The sequence below is a fragment of the Artemia sp. Qi Xiang Cuo genome, chromosome 6 (assembly GCF_049724085.1).
Source record: "Artemia sp. Qi Xiang Cuo chromosome 6, ASM4972408v1, whole genome shotgun sequence".
Taxonomy (NCBI): Eukaryota; Metazoa; Arthropoda; class Branchiopoda; order Anostraca; family Artemiidae; genus Artemia; species Artemia sp. Qi Xiang Cuo.
The window spans coordinates 8,120,292-8,142,457 of NC_142799.1; the positions used below are offsets into that span (position 1 = coordinate 8,120,292).

Genomic DNA, 22,166 nt, shown 5'->3' on the forward strand with positions numbered 1-22,166 from the left:
TATTCATTTAGCTGATCGCCAATTTAACTATGGCGCAATACCCACATTGCCAATTATGTGCATTCTGTCTATAGAAAAACAAATCAGCTCGGGTTTTTCCATGTGACTTTACCACAATCTTGATTCTAGAAATATAAAGTATCTGGTCAAAACTCATTTTGCTTCAGAACCTAGTTGAATGCCCCAGCATTTTAATTTCTCTAAAATAGAATGTAACTAAAATCATCATGTCAACAAGCCGTGTTCAAAGAGCAGCCTTCGGGCTTGGTCCCCTCTGATCTCATGATTTTTACGACTTCCCTCTTAGCCTACCATATTTTTCACACAATTCACTTATTTTTTACTTTTCAAAATTTTTCGCGCCTCCAAAAAATAATCTCCAAAAAATTCAAATTACACAAAGAGTATTAGGGCCAACTACTTTGATTACCTCAAAAATCATCCCCTTAACAAAATTTCCCTCACAAATAGCGATAGTGTGATGACAAACAGGAGGACTCATGTTAGCATGAGCCCTCATTTTACTTAAATAATTATCCGAAATCGAATAGCCCCAAACAGGCAGGATGGCTCACATGAACAATCATTAGTTTGATTCTGGTATAAGAAGTAAATTGCTTAGCATGATGATACGGATTAGACTAAGAGATGCATGCTCTATATTCTAGAGCATAGCACGGCTGCTGTGCACACACCAGGCATAATGGAGAAATCAAGTTGTTTAGGAGAAGATGAAAATTGACTTGATGGTGTAATTTTTTATATAAAATACCAAATAATTTCACAAGACTCAAAAATTTTTTTGTGTACGTATATCAGAGATATACGAGATATTACAACATATTACGAGGTCTAATTTATATCTCTGATATAAAGTTATCAGAGATGTTACTAGGTATGTTTTCCTTATTTTACCATGTAAAGTATTAGAGATAGAATTTGTTCGTTGTCGCCAGACGACGCAGCACTAAAAACTACAAAACGCGACGAAATTTGTTCACGTGTATTTTGGTTACTTTTGTACGAGTCGGATAAAAAATTGGCGGGGGGGGGGGGTTCAAACTGCGTATCCCCCTGGATGCGGCCATGAATACAAGGATTAAAAATTACCAGCGCCAATAACAGTATAGCGTCTTGCGACTTCATAAAAAAAAGCAGAAAACCTCAAAGAAAACTGGACAATTGATAGTCTAGTTATATAACTTGTAAATTTTATAGTATTAAATCTGAAATTTCTCTGAAAGTGACAATTAATAATCCTTTTTCGTTTTCAAGAACTATTTTAAGCCAAAATCTGGTCTACACAAAGCAGGAATAGGTTAGCTTGGAAAAACTAGGTAGGTTAAGTAGGCTTGCAGACTCTAAGCTATTAGAGTCACTGGTGACAGAATTTTTGCGCCAAAGTGAGCGGTTCTGTGTCAAGGAATATCGTCAAACGCTAGATGGCGTTGGTGATTATGAATGTGATAGAGATTGCGTTGGCGATGGCGTTGGTGCCCAACACCGGCAACGGTTTCCACTCTTACGTGTTTTCCATGCTCTTTGGCTTAGATTAAAGACTGACGGGCCTCTGATTCACCAGACATCTTTAGTCCCGAGTTTTGCGAATAATGCGAAGGCATTTAATTTAGCTGACAAGAAAGCTTTAGTAAAGGTCCTATCCTTGTATCACATATCACTTGTATCCTAATATCACTGGTTTTCTGATGTTCACTTGTTGGTTGTAAATAAATGAATAAATAAAATAACAGATGGGCTGGTTAAAGTGACTAATACAATGGGCAAGAATAATACTGATACGTTAATTTAGCAAGTATGGTTAGTAGTTGGTTCGATGAGTTAGAAATTACAAATGTTAGACTTATAAATTACGCAAGGACTGTGGATGCATGGAAAATTTTAAGAAGTATGCTAATATAGCCAAAGTACACGGTACTTGTTCGCAGTTAAAAAACAGCTAAAAAGATTAGGAAGAGAAGTCTTGGAGCTGATTAGGATAATAGAAGGTCACAGTAATGACAGTTGTCAACCATACAGGGTTGCCACATCTTGTGATTTAACACTATTTTTAGTGATTTTATATTGCCTAAAAAGAAAAATCACTAAATCTAGATTTTTGAAGAAAATCACTAAATCAGCCAAACAATCACTAAAATCTAGTGATGTTTTAACCGGGTGGCAACCCTACAATCGTGGTTCGGAAACTTGGGTTTTTTGAAAGGCTGTGAAAGTGTTTTCCAGAACGATTATCTAAGGATAGTTGGAGGTATTCATCTGAATGACTGTATGTCAAACAATAAGTTGCACAAACAGTGTGGGTCCACCCAATGTCTAGGGTTAAAGTGAAAACAAAAGTTAGGATGGTTAGATAGTTCCTTCATGGCGATCCTGGGGCTAAACAAAACGTAGGACATTCTTGAATAGAAAAAAGGTGATAAGACAAGATTCAAATTAAGTAAGAACTTCAAGAGGGAGTAAAGTTCGAAGCATGGTGGGATCGACAAGGAGTGTGCACACTTGCATAAGCCTCAAGGGAATTGGTCCTGCAATCAGCAGTGTCGTTTCTGACTGTTTTTTTTTCTTTCTTTGTTACCAACAGGGCGAACTTCACACATAATTCAATTATTTTTTGCTTTTTCCGATTTTCTACACTTCTTCCGAAAAATATCCTTTAGGCATGTCAGAAACGTTTACACGCACTGAAAGGAGTCATCTAAATTTAAAAATTGTAACTTTAACAGAAGCTTCTGAACAAGTAGTATATTCCATTAAGAAGTCTAAAAACTATTAAGCGACATTTGATAGCCGACGCTACATAAACAAAAACCATAAACACTGAAGCGGCCAATTTTTAACAGCGGTATTCATTGTGAAACATAATTTATTATAGTAGCTAGACTATCAAATAAAATGCGTCAAGCCATATGAGCACCATGTGCAGTTATACGTGTTACAGATTAGAAAACCAAAAAATATCAGACAATTATCCTGCCCCTTAAAAAGATTTACGGCTCTTCTTTAAACCACATGCAACACTGAACATTTTTTGGCAGAACAGGAAGATGGCAGTCAAAGCTCCGACCAATGGCGTCAAATGAGATGGGGGAACAATTGCCCCCCCCCCTCGCCCCTCTAGATTTTCAAAAAACCTGGCCTTTTTTTGGTATTTTCATCGAGAAAAATGACAAATTTGTCCTCTAAATTTTGAAAAATACATTTTGCTCTCCTAAATTTTCGTAAATTGACGCCACTGGCTCCTACTTTGCACTATTTTCAAGGAGTAAGCCAAAATATATTTTTCATATGCAAAATACCACACAACACGACGAGGTAAAAGACATCAGGCAACATGAACAGCATGAGGTGTTTTACGTGTTCCAAATTTATCAAACAGTTCGTGGTAACGAACTGTAAGTAAGGAGCGACGCGGCTCAATAGAAACCGAAACTCTAAAAAACAGAATTTTGATATCGACAGACATATCAAAAGAATCGTCTTATTATGCTGATTCCAAATATATAACTTTCATTAAGTTTACAAACCTTTAAGTTTCATTAAGTTTACTTACTTAAGTTAGAATTAAAACCAAATACTTAACAACCATAAAGCGAGCCATTCGCCAATATCCACGATTTGCACAAAATCCAAAAAATTAGAACTGCCATCGACGGATTTGTTATTGGGAAGTATGCATACATTTTCCGGCTGCGAGGGACGAATTTTCTGTTGGGTTTTTTTCCATGGGGAGAGAAGTTTCCAGGGGGTGAACTTGTCAGGGGTAATTTTACATTGGGGGAATTTGCCACAATTCCTATACAAATATCTTTTTATATGTCTTGCTTTCTCAGTCCGGGATACATTATCACCGGGATTGAATTGTCTAGAGAATACTTCTGTGGGGAGGAGAATTTCTCCGTGGAGGTGGGGTCAGATTTCCTGGCATTATTTAAAAACTGATCAGAAATTAATCTAAAAAAAACAGTCTTTTCAACTGAATGTAAGGAGCAACGTTAAAACTTAAAACGAACAGAAATTATTCTGTGTATAGCAAAATATGCTAAAAAAATTTTGGTAGAGTAGGAAGGACGCAAATGAATCCTCTACTTTGCTATAATTTTTGAGGTGAGTGCATCTAACACATCTTTCCAATATATGCTCATCTGCTGCAATTCACTTAAAAAAATAACAGCTTTTGGTGACGCACTGAGATCCTTACAGAAATGGGCTGCTTAGCCCATTTCTGGAATGAGCTGCTTAGCCCATTTCTGAAATGGGCTGTTTTGGTAATGCATTGAGATGCTTACAGAGATATGCTGCTTAGCTTTGTATTTAAAAATGATTTCCACAAAGAAATAAGGATACAATAATTCAATAAACTGTTTCGCTTTACATCACTCATTTGATCGTTATCGCTTACAAGCAAGCACAACATCTATTCAAAAAGGAGATGACTAGCCAAATATAAGCGGACACATTATCATGTCGATTATAATTGAAATACTTTATATCGAATACATTAAATTCTATATGGAATAAGATTGTTCACAACCACCAACTATTGTGGAAAAGAAACAGCAATCAAGCATGTCAGGCGTCGGCAGTAAATGGCACTGTTTTTTCGTCAAAACGCAATTGCATTGTCCAGGCATAACTTATTTCAGTAAGTGCAGGGAAGATGGCACCCACGAATGGCCGCACACATGAAAGACTTAGGCAGAAACCCTCCTTTCATCCCGTTTATATAGACATTGTATGCATCTTTCGATTGGGCTCAATTTGAGAATGATCCAGACGCTTACTCGTACCGTATTTTACATTCACAATGAAACACAAACTCCCACTACACTTAGTGAGGCCCAGTCTCGAACCCAGGACGATTGCAACCACAAAAGACTGCATTTATTAATTACTATCGCGATCGATGATTTATATAGTTTGATAGCCCCAGATGAGGATCATTCCTTGAGATCGTCCGAGGGTACAATCTATCTGGAGTGTCATCTGCTGGGTACAATCATCTTGTGTACAATTTATCACCGGTGGAATCGTGGGTGCTGCCGTACAGTCAAAATTCTACACAGTTACGAAACGAAGCATTTATTCTTGTGCTGCTTCATCCCTCCTATCCTTTAGGCATATTCTTGGCGCACACTTTCCAATTCTAGAACTCAAGTCAACTTTAAAAGAGCGGCATTAAAGTTTAACCCGTTACGGCATTCCCTCTTACTTATATATTTCTACACCTTAATATAGGAATTCCGACGATACTGAACTTTTTTTCAATAAAAATTTAATTTCAATATTAAAAGTATTTAAGCGTAGCAGCGCGATTTTTTCAACAGTCGACGCATCCCAGTCTCTCACTTGCAAGCTCTTAGCCAAGGATTTTGAACTACGTTAATTTTTTAACATAGATTAACAAAGGTAGGTCTGGAAACATAATAGAGAGACCTTGAAGACCTTGAAGCGCTTGAAGCGCTGATAAGGAATCCCAAGGGCTTCTTAAATGCATGATAAGCTCTCACTAAGACCTTGTAATAAGCTCTTCTTAGAGAACCTGATATTAGACTTGGGGCGGATCGAATATCATCTTAATCCAATGCAGCTAAAGATAAGATTACATCTTGGTCTGAATGTTATTTAGAGGACAAAGATAATTGAAATAAGAATTTAATAAGAAATAAGAAATTGAAATAAGAATTGAAATTCTATTTGTGTTACGGGAGCAGCACTTTAATTTTACCCTTTTTTTCTTAGTCCGCCGATTTCAGTTTATGACTAGTAATTGGGAAGTGTCTAATCTTCGAGTTTTTAATGAAAGTGTGGACCTCAGTCTGGATTGATGAATGCGACTCTAAATTTTGGAAAGCTGCGTACAATTCTTGCCTAGGCCAAAAAGGATAGTTTCGGCTAGTAATTGAGCAAGAACTGAGAGTGTACGAGTGGGAAGTGGAATTTTACAGTCTATTATCTGAAGTTCCATCTATCTGAATATCGGACTATCTGAAGCCAAGCTTTCGTTCCATGGAGCCATGTTTCTGCTTTCGACTGGAAAACTCCGTTCTAGCAGGCAGGCAAGCACTAGTTTCAAACTGAAGTTTGACTAAAATCAGAAAGTAGTGAAAATCCTATGTAGTGATATTAGGAAGTTGGTCCGCGAAAAGTAAATCAACCTTTGAACCGAGACGAGAGAGATAGTTTTTTTATCAACGCTGATCAATAGTTATTGATGAACAGTTCAAAGTATATGAAATATGTTATTTCGTACGAACACTTGTTCATACAATACATCGTTTTAAAAATTTCAAGGGATTGACAACTTTAGTGTTGTGGTGCACTTTAGAAAAAAAATGATTCGAATTTTAAAATAAGGGGGGGAAACGTAAGTAAACTAGTCTTCTAAGCAATGAGGGGATGACATCGTTTGCTAGTTGGTGTACCTATTATTTGTTTCCAATATATTTGAGGGTACGAAAAACTCGGTTGCGTTTCTGCTACAGAGAGGGACGTGCAAGTAAGAATAGGTTGTTAGAGAACATTCATCTTCTTGGTTAAGGGGTTAAATGTCTACGAATCAGTTTATCTTTTATTTGATCAAAGAATTGGGAAAACTGAATTCAAAGACAAATGATAGTTTTAATCAATAATCAAAACTCTCAATTATAACAGTCATAACAACGAAGTTGCTCGACATCAGACAGAGCTAGTGTTTGTACCATATACAAAATGTAAATTTGAAATAAATTGAAGCAGTGGTAACTTCAGAACCTGAAGTTACCACAAACTTGATTTAAATACGCATTTTCGGGCAAGGGGGGAAGAAATTTCAACGCACGGCCGGGGTGAAGGGCTGCTGAGTCCCTAAGTCGTCACATACAGTAAAGCTCCAGGACGCAACTTGTCATAAGATAGGTTCACCTGATCGTTAAGACTAGCAACTTATTTTCATTAGTCTACGCTGTCAAATGTTGACATTTACACAGCCAAAAAAGGTTGGCTTTGTGTATAAGTAATTGTCCACCGCTTGTTAATAGCCATACTGACGTAGCTCTATACTATTAGGCCTTGACGTACCAACACGTATTTATAATTGGTGAGAAATGGCATAGAATACCAAATCAGGGTTCTGTCTCGCAATTTGTGGGTGATTAAAATTCGTACCATGTATATACACATACAGTAAAAAAAAGGATGTAACAAAGATAGTGCCGACACATACCCCTCAAGACGAAGGATAGTGAACTTGAACTTGACGTAAAAAAAACTGGTGGAACGACCAAGTGTTAAACCAACTGTGCACATCAACATATAATTATCGTAAAATGGAAACGACTTCTGGTCAGTTTCTCGTAAACTTATTTTGTGTCTGTTGCTGACGATAGCATCTAAGTGTGTTTGATGACCTTGAGTTAAAAGCAACGCTCTACTCTTCTACTTATCACTACTACTACTACTAACAACTCACTGCAGCACCAAGCCGCCAGAGCCCAAAACAGCTGCGTACGCTCTTCCTTCATAACAATCTGTTCAAAACTCCCACTTACACCCTCCCAAGAAGTTCCAATTTCCATTCAACCCTTCCTTACGACCTCTTCCTATCTTTTTCGGGGACGACCTGCTTTTCGTTTGACCCAAGACGGTTGGCCGAAAAGGACGACCTTTGGCAATCTATCATCTTAGCCATATCAACCTTACTTTCATTGTAGCCCTAAAAAAAGGGGCGGATCGAGGGGGCCCAGACGTCCTAAAATTATTCTGGCACCCTGATTCCGTTCTTTCGTCTTTTTTTACTCTCGTACAGCTTTTCGTACAATAATGTTATAGGCAGTAGTATATTTATTACCGATTAGCCCTATTCCAGTTCTACTCTCAAGTCACCCAAGCAATGAACGTCTCTGTTATTTGTCCTTAAAAAATTTTACAAAAGAAAATTCCTTCTGAAAAGTTTATCTTTTAGATGTGAGAAAGATAAATTTAAACAGAAATAAGTAATTACTGAAATTGAATTCAAAATTTCAATATTAATTTTCAAAATTCACAGGTTGGACGGCAGCAGGAAATCCTGCTGCCGAAGCAAAATTTTACTCCTGCTAAGACCTTCCTTTAGTGGACAAAACATTTAAGAAAAAAATGCTGTTAAAAACAGCCTTTTAAACCCCTTTCATCGCTATTTAATTCATCCAATTCAATAGCGCAAGTGATAGCTTTTGTATATATTCGCTGAATCAAACAGTTCGCGGTAACTCGCCTCAATAGTAACCGAAACAAAAAAACGGATTCCATTTTGGGTTCTAGGCATTTACCCCTCCCCCACGGAAAATATCCCCGTGGAAAATACCCCCCTGGAAAATAAGGCTTTCCAAATTTGAAAATTTTATTTGAGATTTGTTTTTTCATTTTCCGTAGGGGGAAGAAATTTTGGTATTTGTGTATTATACGCCACTCACTCAAGTTTACAAGTTTACGCTGTGTAAAACTCAAGAAAAAACCGGTTTCTTCGTTAGTTTCTTCAGCTTAGCGTGAGACAAGACACGTGACAGAATAGATGGGAAATATGTAATTTGGACTATATATTTGCACATACGGGGCGGGGGGGTAAAGTATTTGGATAGTTTGAAGTCAGAAAACAATTCTTATTTCAGAATTTGCATAATAATTATACCTACGACATTTTGCATACGACCCGCTATACTTTACCCCCCCCCCCCCTAATGTGCAAATATATAGCCCAAATTTGTTTCTAAAATAACGAAGAAACAAATGGAGAAACCAGTTTTTTCTCGAGTTTTACCCATCGTAAATTTGAGTGAGATGCGTATAGTAGCCTACACAAGTACCGGATTTTTTTCACGGAGACATAGCCGGATTTCCCGGTATTATTTAAAAACAATCGGAAATCAAATTCAAAAAAAAACAATTTACATCAACTGAAAGTAAGGAGCAACATCAAAACTTAAAACGAACAGAAATTATTACGTGTATGAAAAAGGTTGCCTCCTCCTCCTCCTCGAGACCTCATTCTTTACGCTAAAGTTTTTTTTAGAATTTTAAAACAAAGCTTATTATTCTAATTAAACGGCCATTAAGTTTCAGGAATCGTTGTTGAAGAATTAGGAAAAGGTCTTGTGGAGGGGGCAACTCCTTTCATATACGTTATAATTTCTGTTCGTTTTAAATTTTGATGTTGGTCCTTACTTTCAGTTACCGGGAAATCCGGCTCTCTCTCCATAAAAATTCCTGTACTTGTGCGTTATACGCCACACAAGTACCGGAAATAGATAGGCAACCAAAATCGTCCATGCTTTCAGCAAACGTTAAGCAACGTTGCTGGACGGTATATATAAAAAAATAAGAAAAATTTATGGTACACCCTTTAGTAACCATCGGATAAAACTGCTTTGCACCCCCACCCCCAACAAAATTTGGTATCGCTTTCCCCCTTCCCATCAAAACTGTACCTGCAAGTTCATGGCTCCATTCACCGGCCACGAGACAAAATTGGGTGTATTTACCAAAACTGTAGCCTTAGAGATACACAATCATAAGGAGAAAAAAATCATCCCTCCCTTTTAATCGAATTCCTTCTTCGTCTGAGTGCGAAAAAAGGTTAAATATCGATTTTTTTTCAAATATGCAACTTTTATCCATAAAAGCGTGGAAGACCGGGATCAACCCCATTATCTCGAGCTCGGGAGTCTAATCTAATGGTCAACATCTGAGCCAGTCCCACTTAATATTTGGTTTTACACTTTATTAATTAAAAAAAAAAATTCCACAAAATAAGGTTTTCAACGAAAATCAAAGAACCACATTAAACAAAAAATGACCAACAATAAAATAAAATAATCTAGCAAGTTCGAAACTACTACAAAACAGCATTGATAAATAAATGAAACCCAAAACTAATAGAAATTACAATAAATAACCGAGGCAAACTCAAAACGAGCAGACAATAACATAAGTTTGGCGCAAAACCTCTGTGCCTTCCCAAGGTCAGAACAAAATTTGCACTTTACTGAAAAAATAAAAGTTTTACTGAAAAGTTTTGGGTTTCATTTATTTATCGATGCTGATTTGTGGTAGTTTCGAGCTTGGTAGATTATTCGATTTTAATTTTGCTCATTTTTTGTTTAATGGAGTTCTTTACTTTTCTTTGAAAAACTTATTTTGTGGAAAAAGTTTTTTTTAATTAATCTTTGTTCGTTTTATATTGACATAGTCTTTTCAGGGAAAAAGCAAATAACAAATTAAATCTTTTTGTTTTTTAAGACTTGATAGTTAGTTTTGCCTGCTATTTGTATATTTGAGAAAAATTCTCAGCAATTTTTAACAACATACACCATTTTAAAAATCTGGGCACAAATAATACTATCTAACTTAATTTCATACCTCCTCTAGTTGAACTGAAATGGAAAACTTAATACCATTCGCAAAAAAATCTGTTCACTTTCTATGATAGCTTGGATACACTTACACTATTTTGATTTGGTTAAATTTTAAGAGCAGAAATAGCCTCGAAAGTTTGAACATAACACCCTCAGTCGTTTTTGGGATACTGGTGAGATGCCTTATTGGGAATTAGCATTATCACAGTGCATTTTGATTTAATTTTAAGGCAACATTTAGTTTTTAAACATAATGGGCAAATGGGAGGGTGGGAGTCGAAGGGAGATTAGTTGCCCTCCAATCACTTTCGACTATTAAAAAGGGCATCAGCCCTTTTTATTTTCAATCGAATGAGCCCTTTTCTGAAGTTTCTACGACAGCGTCTTCTATAAAAACCTTATATGCCCCCAAGGCATAACTTAAAACCTTTGCCTTAAGGGCTCTGGCGGAGTATCCTCCTCAAAAACATATTTTATATCTATAAATCAACTACGCTGAACAGAATGGCTATCTCAAAATTTTGATTGGATGTGTTTGGGTGAATGATAGACGTGGGGGGGGGGGGCTAGTTGCCCTCCAATCACTTTAAACTATTGAAAATGGCACTAGCTCTTTGAATTTACAATCAAATGAGCCCCTTTTGGATTTTCTACGACAACACCTTCTATAAAAACCTTATACACCCAAGGACATAACTTAAAACCTTTGAACTGAGGGTTGTTGGGGAGTGTCCTCCTCAAAAACATATTTTCTATCTAGAAATCAACTAAGCTGAACAAAATGGCTATCTCAAAATTTTGATTGGATGTGTTTGGGGGAATGATGGGCGTGGAGGAAGGGCTAGTTCCCCTCCAATCACTTTCGACTGTTAAGAAGGGAACTAGCTTTTTGAATTTCCAATCGAATGAGCCTGTTTTGAAGTTTCTACGACAACGCCTTCTTATAAAAACGTTCTATGCCTCCAGGGCATAACTTAAAACCCTTGCTCAGAGGGTTGTGGGGGAGTGTCCTCCTAAAAAACATATTTTCTATCTGCCTGAACAAAATGCCTACGCTATACCTACGCTGAACCAAATGGCTCTCTTAAAATTCTGATTGGATGTGTTTGGGGGAATGATGAGCGTGGGGGGCTAGTTGCCCTCCAATCACTTTCAACTATTAAAAAGGGCACTAGCCCTTTGAATTCCCAATAGAATGAGCCTATTTTAAAGTTTCTACGACAACGCCTTCTATAAAAACCTTATATGCCCCCAGGGCATAACTTAAAACCTTTGCCCTGAGGGTTTTGGGGGAGTGTCCTCCTCAAAAAATATTTTCTATCTGGAAATCAACTATACTGAACAAAATGGCAATCTCAAAATTTTGATGGAATGTATTTGGAGAAATGATGGGCGTGGGGGGGGGCTAGTCGCCCTCCAATAACTTTTGACTATTAAAAAGGGCACTAGCCCTTTGAGTTTCCAATCGAATGAGCCTTTTTTGAAGTTTCTACGACAACGCCTCCTATAAAAACCTTATATGCCTAGGGAATAACTTAAAACCCTTGCCCTGAGGGTTGTGGGGGAGTGTCCTTCTCAAAAACATATTTTCTATCGGAAATAAACTAGGCTGAACAAAATGGCTATCTCAAAATTTTAATTCGATGTGTTTGGGGGAATGATGGGCGTGGGGCGGGGCTAGTTGCCCTCCAATCACTTTCAAATATTAAAAAGGGCACTGGCCCTTTGAATTTCCAATCAATTGAGCCTGTTTTGAAGTTTCTACGACACCACCTTCATAAACACCTTATATGCCCCCAGGGCGCAACTTAAAACCCTTGCCCCGAGGGTTGTGGGGGAGTGTCCTCCTCAAAAACCAATTTTCTGTGTAACAATCAACTACGCTGATCACAATGGCTATCTCACAATTTTGAATGGATGTGTTTTTGGGAAAGATGGGCGTGGGGGGGGGGGGCTAGTTGCCCCCTCCAATACCTTTTCAATCAAATGAGCCTTTTTTGAAGTTTTTACGACAACGCCTGTTATAAAAACCTTATACGCCTAGGGAATAACTTAAAACCCTTGCCCTGAGGGTTGTGGGGGAGTCTCCTCCTCAAAAACATATTTTCTATCGAAAATCAACTACGCTGAACAAAATGGCTATCTCACAATTTTGATTGGATGTGTTTGGGGGAATGATGGGCATGGGAGGGCTAGTTGCCCCCCCCCAATCACTTTCGACTATTAAAAAGGGCACTAGCCCTTTGAATTTCCAATCGAATGAGCCTGTTTTGAAGTTTCTACGATAACACCTTCAATAAAAACCTTGTATGCCCCTACGGCATAACTTAAAACCCTTGCCCTGAGGGTTGTGGGGGAGTGTCCTCCTCAAAAACATATTTTCTATCTCTAAATCAACTACGCTGAACATAATGGCTATCTTAAAATTTCGACTGGATGTGTTAGGGGGAATGATTGGCGTGAGGGGGGGGGGGCTAGTTGCCCTCCAATCACTTTCGACTATTGAAAGGGCACTAGAACTCTCTATTTCCAATCGAATGATCCCCTTTTAAAGTCTCTACGATGACCCCTTCTATATAAAGTGCCCTGCTTTAAAAAAAAAAATAATAATAAACTGTACATTGTGTCAACATTGATCTTATATGCCCAAAGGGCATAACTTAGAACCCTTGCCCCGAGGGTTGTGGGGGAGTGTCCTCCTCAAAAAGATATTTTGTATCAGGAAATCAACTACGCTGAACAAAATGGCTATCTCAAAATTTGATTGGATGTGTTTGGGGGAATTGTGGGTGTGGGGGGGGGGGCTAGTTGCCCTCCAGTCACTTTCGACTATTAAAAAGGGCACTAGTCACTCCAATTTCCAATCAAATGAGCCCTTTTCAAAGTTTCTACGACAACTCCTTAGATAAGAAGTGCCTTGGTATGGAGAAAAAACCAAACATTGTGCCCACATCGTTCTTTACTTAGGCAGCGCTAGGGCGCTGCCTATGATACGTACACAAATAAACAGGTTCTCATGTGGGTTATTCTCTACCGTTACCGACACTGTCAACTTTTTACGTAAATACGGCTTTTAACATGTTTTTCTTCGGCTTTTAACATGTTTTTTACGTAAATACGGCACTGCTACCAGTGACAATACCTGCTACCGGCTTTAACATGTTTTTCTAACATGTTTTCAAAATACGGGTTTTTCTTCGGCTTTTAACATGTTTTTTACGTAAATACGGCACTGCTACCAGTGACAATCGTTTTTAAGATTATAAGTTATCCTGAACTATTCCTTCAGACATTGAATAAATATGAAAAAAAAATTCACAGCTGGAAATTTAACTTTTTTTAAAGTAACCACTTTGGTCCAATTTCAGAACCTGTTTCAGAGGAATAACGCAAACATTGTCTCAGAAACTTCACTATTAACGTTAAAATCTTAATTGATCCGATTCTCTTCAGCTTTCTAAGCTTTTTGAGCAGAATGTTGAATACAAAAATTGTCATGGGGTTAGTAGTACTGGGACGGGGTAGTACTGGGTCGTTCCCCGTTCCCCAGTTTTGCCCTGGGTGCAGGCTGTTGAGTTCTTGGTTGCGATTCTGTCATACAAATTTTGGTTTAAAGATGTTCATTCTCACGGCAAAATCATCCACTTTACATTCGAGAAACCTTTTAGCTATTGAAATCACTTTACCGATTAGCGGCACGACCCTAAGATATAAATCACTACCTTTACCAATGCACAGAGGTGTCAATAGCCTAGTGATGACTGGCAACCCTTGACAGTTAGTAAAGATCCAAAGTACAAGTTTATTGTCTAAATTTTCCCTGAAGACTAATTCAAGATAAAGGTCTTAACCCTTAGGGTCACAAGCTTAAGCTGGCCGTGAATTTCAATTAGTGAATAAACTGTCATTCCAAAACCGGAAGAGAGGAGCCATTGGGCCTCTGGGCCAAGAACGTACAAGGAGGGGGCTTGGAGCCCGAGCCCCTCAAACCATTTTTTTAAGTTTCCAGGAACTTCTTATTCAAATTATAAATTAAGTTTTTTACTATTACCCTTCCTACCTTCGACAAATATTTTTATTATTGGATCCCCGTTAAAAAATCCTGCATAAGTCTACGTACTTATTCTTGACCCAGAGCCTGGAAATTTCTGTATCTGTTTAAACGAATTCCAATTCCTTACTTTAACTTTATAAGGCTGAATTATAAATGGCTGAATTTTCTGATGTTTGCTGATGTGCTTGATCACGAATAATCAGGGTTACTACCAGGTCAAACATAAAATCACTAAAATATTAATAAAACATAACGAAACATTTAATAAATTCAATATTAAATTGAAAAATTAATAAATTATTGAAATGAAATTAAACATTTTCCCAATAGGCCGGGACCTGGTAATGCCAAATTCTGATTTCTTGTCTAATTTTGAGAAAGATCGATTATTACCAACTATTTTTCTTTCTTTTTCTTTTTGCCAAAATGCAACATAGGCTACAAAACTCAAAGACAGAATCACCCTTCCATGAAATTGTCAAAAGGGAATTGGATTCAAACTTGTTTTAACTCACAGAGTTTGGCACAACTTAACATGTTGTCACACAACACGGCGACAAAGCAAGGTCATAGATAATACCCCTGATCTCCAAGGAGTGACAATATCCAAATTCTTGTTAGCTGTAAACGCTCTTTCAGGGACATAAAGGGTGAATAATACCCCTCAGAGATTCGAAAATCCTAAAATGTGCTTTAGAGAAGAGAATAATTGTTTAAAATACAACTTTCTCTAGTTTCAACACTTCCAACAAAAATTCTTGGCTCACTGGCCGTTTTCTTCACGTGAGCAGGAATTTATATTGGGAGGCTGGATCTGTTGGGGGGGGGGGACTGAGAAAATCAAAATAATTGAAATCATATGAATCTTTAGAGAGCTTTATGCTATTGAAATTAAAAAAAAAGATTATTATCTTATTGTATTTACTGTTCACTTTTTCCTTCTTCCTTTTTTCATGGGCGTTGTAAATCATTTTCAACCATCCGTGAATGTATTTATATAACAATATAATTAGTCATGCTTAAAAATTGAAACTCATTGGCAAACAATTATCTTACAGTCTTTGCATTGCATGTCTTTACTATCAAAAGGAAGAAATTAAAAAGATTTAGGCTTTCATCCATAAACAGTTAAAAAAAAACACAAACATAGTTATTTTCCTTTTTGAATACACCTGAGATACACAAAAGATCTGCGATAAAGCCAGATGCGTGCAATGAAACTGTTTCAGGGAGGAGGGGTGAAATGAAAAACAGCAAAAAATCAAATCATACGAAAAAAAAAACAGAATAAAAAATCCGGATTATAGAAAAAATGAAGATCTTGATATTTGGGGCGGTGGGCTCCTTTGTAGGTGGCTTTATTAAATCGTGAGTATTTTTTTAGCACAATAACATATTTGATATGTTAGATTCTTAATTATTTTAGTGAAAACATCCCCCACCTACTGGTGCTGAATATTTAAATATCGTCCTGGATGCAATGAAACCTGAGCTGCCTATCCCACAGCCTTAAACAGAATATATTTTAAGACCGCGAGGTTTCAAATTTGCTTGACATATTTCAAACCAACCTAAGTGAAATTCATTTCTACCCCCCCCCCCACTATGTTAAGATATGATTTCCATAACCATAGGCAAACCGGCATAGGCAAAACCTAAACTTGAATCACAACTTAAAACATGCAGCATCTCTGTTGAAATTTGACAATTGACAGTGTTGAACAGTGTGAGTTTTTTGCCGTTCTAGCTGAATGGCTGAATTGCTTTAGCCTAAAATTATTTCATCGGTCAGTATTTGACATTTTTTATGGATGAATAACAATCTACCGACAACATTATTTTCACCTGTGAAATTAGTTTAATATGCCTCGTGGGGTTTTGAATATGCATTTTTTACAGCGTTGCATCTGTAAGCGTTTCTGTATCTCCGATAAGGAATTATATCGCAAGACTGGTATCAAATATTTGTAAATAAACCTTAGCATATTAAAAAAAATTATTTTCAAAAAAACTAAAAAAAATACTAAGGATTGAAAATGAAGGTACGGCGAGGTTATGATATGAAAATTCGTCCTCGGATAGCAATGAAATATTTCATGACAGGTCCACCCTTTTATTTTTCGAGTTTTGTATTATTATTATTTTTGAGCGTATTTTGAAGACTTGAATAGTAGCCTACAACTGACTGATTAATTGAATACTGGTACTTCGACGACTTAGCATAACGAAAAATTAGGCGTAGTCCATATAAAAATAAAAATCGCACGAAAATCGCTTTCCCTATATTCCCCATTTTCGTTTCCCTTCATTTTTAGTAGGCCTACCAATTGCTAGTCGATGAAAAATTTTGTAGTTCTAAGGAGATAGTTTTTTATCTACATTTTTACGACTAATCTACAATTCGGAGAAATATTTCGAGGGCAGGGGGGCCCAACCATGTAGTCTCCCTGGTATGGCCTTGATAAACCTCATGATTGGAATCAAAGGTTTTTTCACTACAGCGCCATTTTTCACGAGTCTTAAGATACAGTGTTTCCGCAAGAACTTACCAGAAGCACTTTTTGAAATGGTATGAAAGACATCAAAATAATACGTTGTTTAAGTCACAGAAAAGAACACCAGCCATGGCAATTAGAAAATTATATATAAACAAAAACAACCCATCAACATTAACAGACACACAAAAACTACCCCATACAATCTACGACGCGCTCTATGTTTACCCCAAGAAATCTTCCCAGCTGCGTATGATGACTTTCGCTTCTAAAAACATGTATGAGCCGCTCCTCACAATACTTTCCATACCCAAAAGGTTGTCTTTTAACTCCCTCAACATTTCACACTCACATAATGAGAGGCACTTTTGTTCGTGCTTCCACAGACAGGGGCGTCATTTGAGGGGGATGGGGGTATTTGCCCCTCCCCCTACTTTGAAATGTCTTAAAAGAATTTTCTTTTGAAAAATTGAAAAAAGCTGCCGGTTCTAGATTCCAAAAAACACATTTTTGCCTGCCGCCCCCCCCCCTATAATTCCGTTAATTAACACCAAACGTTGGGTTTTATAATGGGTCTTCTTTCTTCTAACCTTCCCAGTGCCTTTTCTCCTTCCTCTAAGAGGTATACAATCAACCTTTGATTCACAAACCCATCTCAGTACCTCCCTTTTCACACCCACCTTAAAAACAACTGATTTTCCTCAAGCCTCTTTCATCAGACTACAGGCCTATACTTAGTTCCTACTACTTCCTTGTTTCCTTCTTATGTCTGAATTTCTTTGCCTCTAAAAATATTATCAACCTTTTCGTTAAATACTACCATTTTCTAAATCCAAAATCCCTCCCAGCCCAAAACTCAATCAAATATTCCTAATCAGGTAAGACTAAAAATCCACACTTGGCTATCTTTTCCAAAGGTAACCTAATTCAGTAATCCCGTGAACCTAAATTTAATCAAAGATTGATTTAGTAACTTTGACTCCTATTCCTTGTTTGTTCTATTTCCAAAGTGTTTCTATTTCTATGAATTGAAACAACATAAAAGCAAGGCCCTCCCCCCAGAAATACATGATTTGTCTTACTTACAATCCTAATTACCATAAACCTTATTTACAACTGCTTACATCCTAATGATTTATTATTCAAAAAAAAATCCTGTGTTGGAATAAGGCGAATATGTAGGATTTTTTAAAAAGAGGGGGGAATAATAAAAATATTGATTTGATCATTTGAATACGAAGTACCACGGAATTCGGGAAGATTTAAGATTTCGGGGTGGCCTGGGCCTGCCCCCCCTCCCTGCGTGCTCTCATGATTTGAAATACTAGAGTATGAACTTTTTGTGCTATTTTGCTCATTTGCACATTCTAATCACTTGCTACTTTTACATTCACAATTTAAGAAATTGTAGTTATTTTTATGTAAAACAATTCATACAAAAATATATAGAAATTAACAACGATAAAGTAAAAGCAAATAATCATTTATACTACATTCAAAACGAAGCTATATCCATTTTTCCAAATCGAAGTACGTCAATAACTAGTGACCAAGCATACACGCAGGGGGGGGGGCTCAGGCGCCCAAACAAAACTCCTAATTTTTCTGACTTTCATGGTACTGTTCAGTTTTTTTACTGTTGTCCCTTCACCCCAAAAAAATATGCACTTGTCTGCTAGTGACTTATACAAACTCCTTCACATGTCTAATACAGCAAAAACATGAATAGCCAAATTAAAATAGTATTTTTTTTAGAATACTGCTCGTTAAGACAAACTGCAAAACAAAAGTGCACTTTAAGCCCAATTTTACTCGCTGCAGCTAGTTTTATGTTAAGCAGATAAGTTACCTTTCAAACGCATTAGTGCAGGTGCGCTGATGCAAAACTCTGATTAGAATCCAATTTCATGGCTCAAAAAGTTGGAAAAGTACCAAGAGAATATTTAAGTAAATAAAAAAGGATACTATCATGGGTACCTCATTGAATATCGTCGAAATATCCGTTCTACCTGACTTTGTGGATTTATCAACTTCCAAGCTTCCGTATTCAATGAAAGTGTTTTTTTCATGGTTTATAGCACAATAATAAACCAAGGAGAATCTATTCGTAAGCAAATTTCTGACGGAGGATGGTCAACTTTATCGAGGTAAAGCGGTCTTTTTGTGAATAAGAGATAATTTTTTTAAGACGACTGTTCCTTACACGTTGGTAAAAAAAAAGATGGCTACTATCTTCAAAAATAGCTTTCTAGCTCATCTTCCAACTTAATTCAATTCCATTGGGGAAACGTAAGAATTAAGGGCCATAACACAAGAAAAATCCCCCCCCCCATATCTAGAAAAATATCCTCTTGATATTTTCATTATAAAGTCGGCAAAACATACCCACCCCCTTAGATTTGAAAAATATAGTTTTTGTGGCCAGTTACAGTATACCATATTAAATAAAACCTTGTCCCATTCCCTGCAATTTCGTGAATTCGTGCCACTGTCCGAATTGTCAGAATAAGGGGTCCTTAACACCAATCTCACGGGAGAAATATTTTCCCCATCATAGGACCTGATCATGTTGATTTATGTTTATAGCATATAAGCCAAAACGTATCCTACAGCCGAGGCGGAACCTAAAAAAATGTATAAAACAGTTCGTGTTAACGAACTAACGTTAACGAACGTGTTAACGAGCGACCCTGTTCAATAGTAACTGAAACTCTAAGAAACGGAATTTTGATTCCGATAGATACATCAAAAGAATTGGATTTTTATGCTGTTTCAAATATATAAGTTTCATCAAGTTTAGTCTTACCCATCGAAAGTTACGAGCCAGAGGAAACTTGCCTTATTTTCTAAAAAAGGGGGAGACAACCCCCTATAAGTCATAGAATTTTAATGAAAATCACACCACCAGATTCAGCGTATCAGAGAGCCCAACAGTAGAGATTTCTGGCTCCTATCTGAAAAAAATGTAGAATTTTTGTATTTTTTGCCAGACGAAAGATCACGGATGCGTGTTAATTTGTTGTTGTTTTTTTTTTTTCTCCCAGGGATGATTTTATCGACCTAATGGTCCTAGAATACCGAGAGAGGGCTCATTCGAACGAAAATTAAAAATGTTAGTGCCCCTTTAAAGTGACCAAAAAATTGGAGGGCAACTAGGCCCACTCCCATGCTCATTTTTTTCAAAGTCACCTGATAAAAATTTTGAGATAATCATTTTGTTCAGCATAGTCGAAAAATCTAATAACTATGTCTTTGAGGACGACTTAATCCCCCACAGTCCCCGGGGAAAGGACTGCAAGCTATGAACTTTGCCCATTGTTTACATATAGTATTGATTCTTGGGAAGTATACAGACGTTTTCGGGTTTTTTTTTCTGGTGGGGTGGGGGTCGAGGATTACGTGGAAGAATCCTTCCATGGAGGAATTTTTCATGTGAGAAGGAAATTTTACATAGAGGGGGTGCCGGATTTCCCAGAATTAATTAAAAAATGATCAGAAATTAAATAAAAAAGAAGTTTTTTCAACTGACAGCAAGGAGCGACATTAAAACTTAAAACGGACAGAAATTATTTCGTATATTAGGGGGTTCGCCACCCTCGTCCATACTTCGCTGTTTACGCTAAAGTTTTTTTGGTACTTTAAAAAAAGCTATTTATCCTAATTAAACGGCCTTTGTGATACACGGGTTATTCTGAAGGAATTGGAACAAAACTCGAGCTTTAGCGTAAAGAGCAAGGTATTGACGAGGGTCGAACCCCCTCATATACGTAATAATTTATGTTCGTTTTAAGCTTTAATGTTGCTCATTAAATGTAACTTTGCCCATTGTTTACATATAGTATTGATTCTTGGGAAGTATACAGACGTTTTCGGGTTTTTTTTTCTGGTGGGGTGGGGGTCGAGGATTACGTGGAAGGATCTTTCCACGGAAGAATTTTTCATGTGAGAAGGGAATTTTCCATAAAGGGGGCGTCGGATTTCACAGCATTATTTAAAAAACGATCAGAAATTAAATTAAAAAAGAAGTTATTTCAACTGAAAGTAAGGAGCAACATTAAAACTCAAAACGAACATAAATTATTACGTATATGAGGGGGTTCGCCACCCTCGTCCATACTTCGCTGTTTACGCTAAAGTTTTTTTGGTACTTTCAAAAAAGCTATTTATCCTAATTAAACGGCCTTTGTGATACACGGGTTATTCTGAAGGAATTGGAACAAAACTCGAGCTTTAGCGTAAAGAGCAAGGTATTGACGAGGGTCGAACCCCCTCATATACGTAATAATTTATGTTCGTTTTAAGCTTTAATGTTGCTCCTTACTTTCAGTTGAAAAAATTTTTTATTTAAAATATTTGTTGTTAGTGCCTAGATATATCAGAACATACCACACAATTGACACCATATTTGTGGCCTAAAAATTCTGCTACTTGGATCTTTTCAGCCACATCCCATATCCTCAAAGCAGGCTGATGGCCACATTCCCCAGTTGCCAGGAATTTGCCATCAGGTGAGAAAGCTACAGCTGTGATAGTTTTCCTACATCCATTGATGATATGAGACTGTTTGTTCTTGCGAGGATTGAATAAAACAAGTGTACATCTGAAAAAAAAAACGAGTGCAAATCAGCAATTAAAAATATGATATGATGATTAAATCAGATATCAACACTTCATAATTTATATAATATAAAATTTATATTCCGAAAATCTTAACGCAAAACTATATAGCCTCTGAGCCAGGGATGGGGCTTAGGGTCCATCCCACCCTCGCTAAAATTCTAAATTTTCTTGAATTTCTGCACACTTCTTACTCAAGCCACCCGAAAAAAATACTTGGGTATGTGCCTGCTCTGAGCAAAGACTGAATGATTAAGACTCAATAGTGTTGACATGCCTCGTGATAGGACATATTAGACATCAATTAGGGGTTCTTTAATTCAAATCATCGTGTAAGACTATTGATACCCTTATAAATGAGTCTTCTATTTTCTGCATGCTACTTAAAAAATTTTGGCTCCTAATACTCTTATTGCGTCAGTCCTGTGTTTTCAGTAAAGTGCTAGTTTTTTTCAGGATTCTACAAATATAGGGATATATCACGAGCCAGTTTATTTGAAACAGTTTTTCAAATACATACTGTACAAACTGTGGCGCAATAATTTGTGTTCGTTCTAAGTTTCAACTTCGCTCTTTAGTTTCATTAGAAAACTTAGTTTCTTTTAACTAATCATT

General features: G+C 37.0%; 1 protein-coding gene across 2 annotated transcripts in view; it reads right to left on the reverse strand.

The window, feature by feature from the left end:
• Wdr62 (WD repeat domain 62) overlaps positions 1 to 22,166 on the reverse strand; it is a 250,842-nt gene that overhangs the window by 201,329 nt on the left and 27,347 nt on the right. For both annotated transcript variants that reach the window (XM_089090029.1, XM_089090028.1), the window contains exon 3: positions 21,321 to 21,534. In XM_089090029.1, coding sequence (XP_088946155.1) covers positions 21,321 to 21,534 — 214 coding nt within the window. The remainder of the gene's footprint in view (positions 1 to 21,320; positions 21,535 to 22,166) is intronic.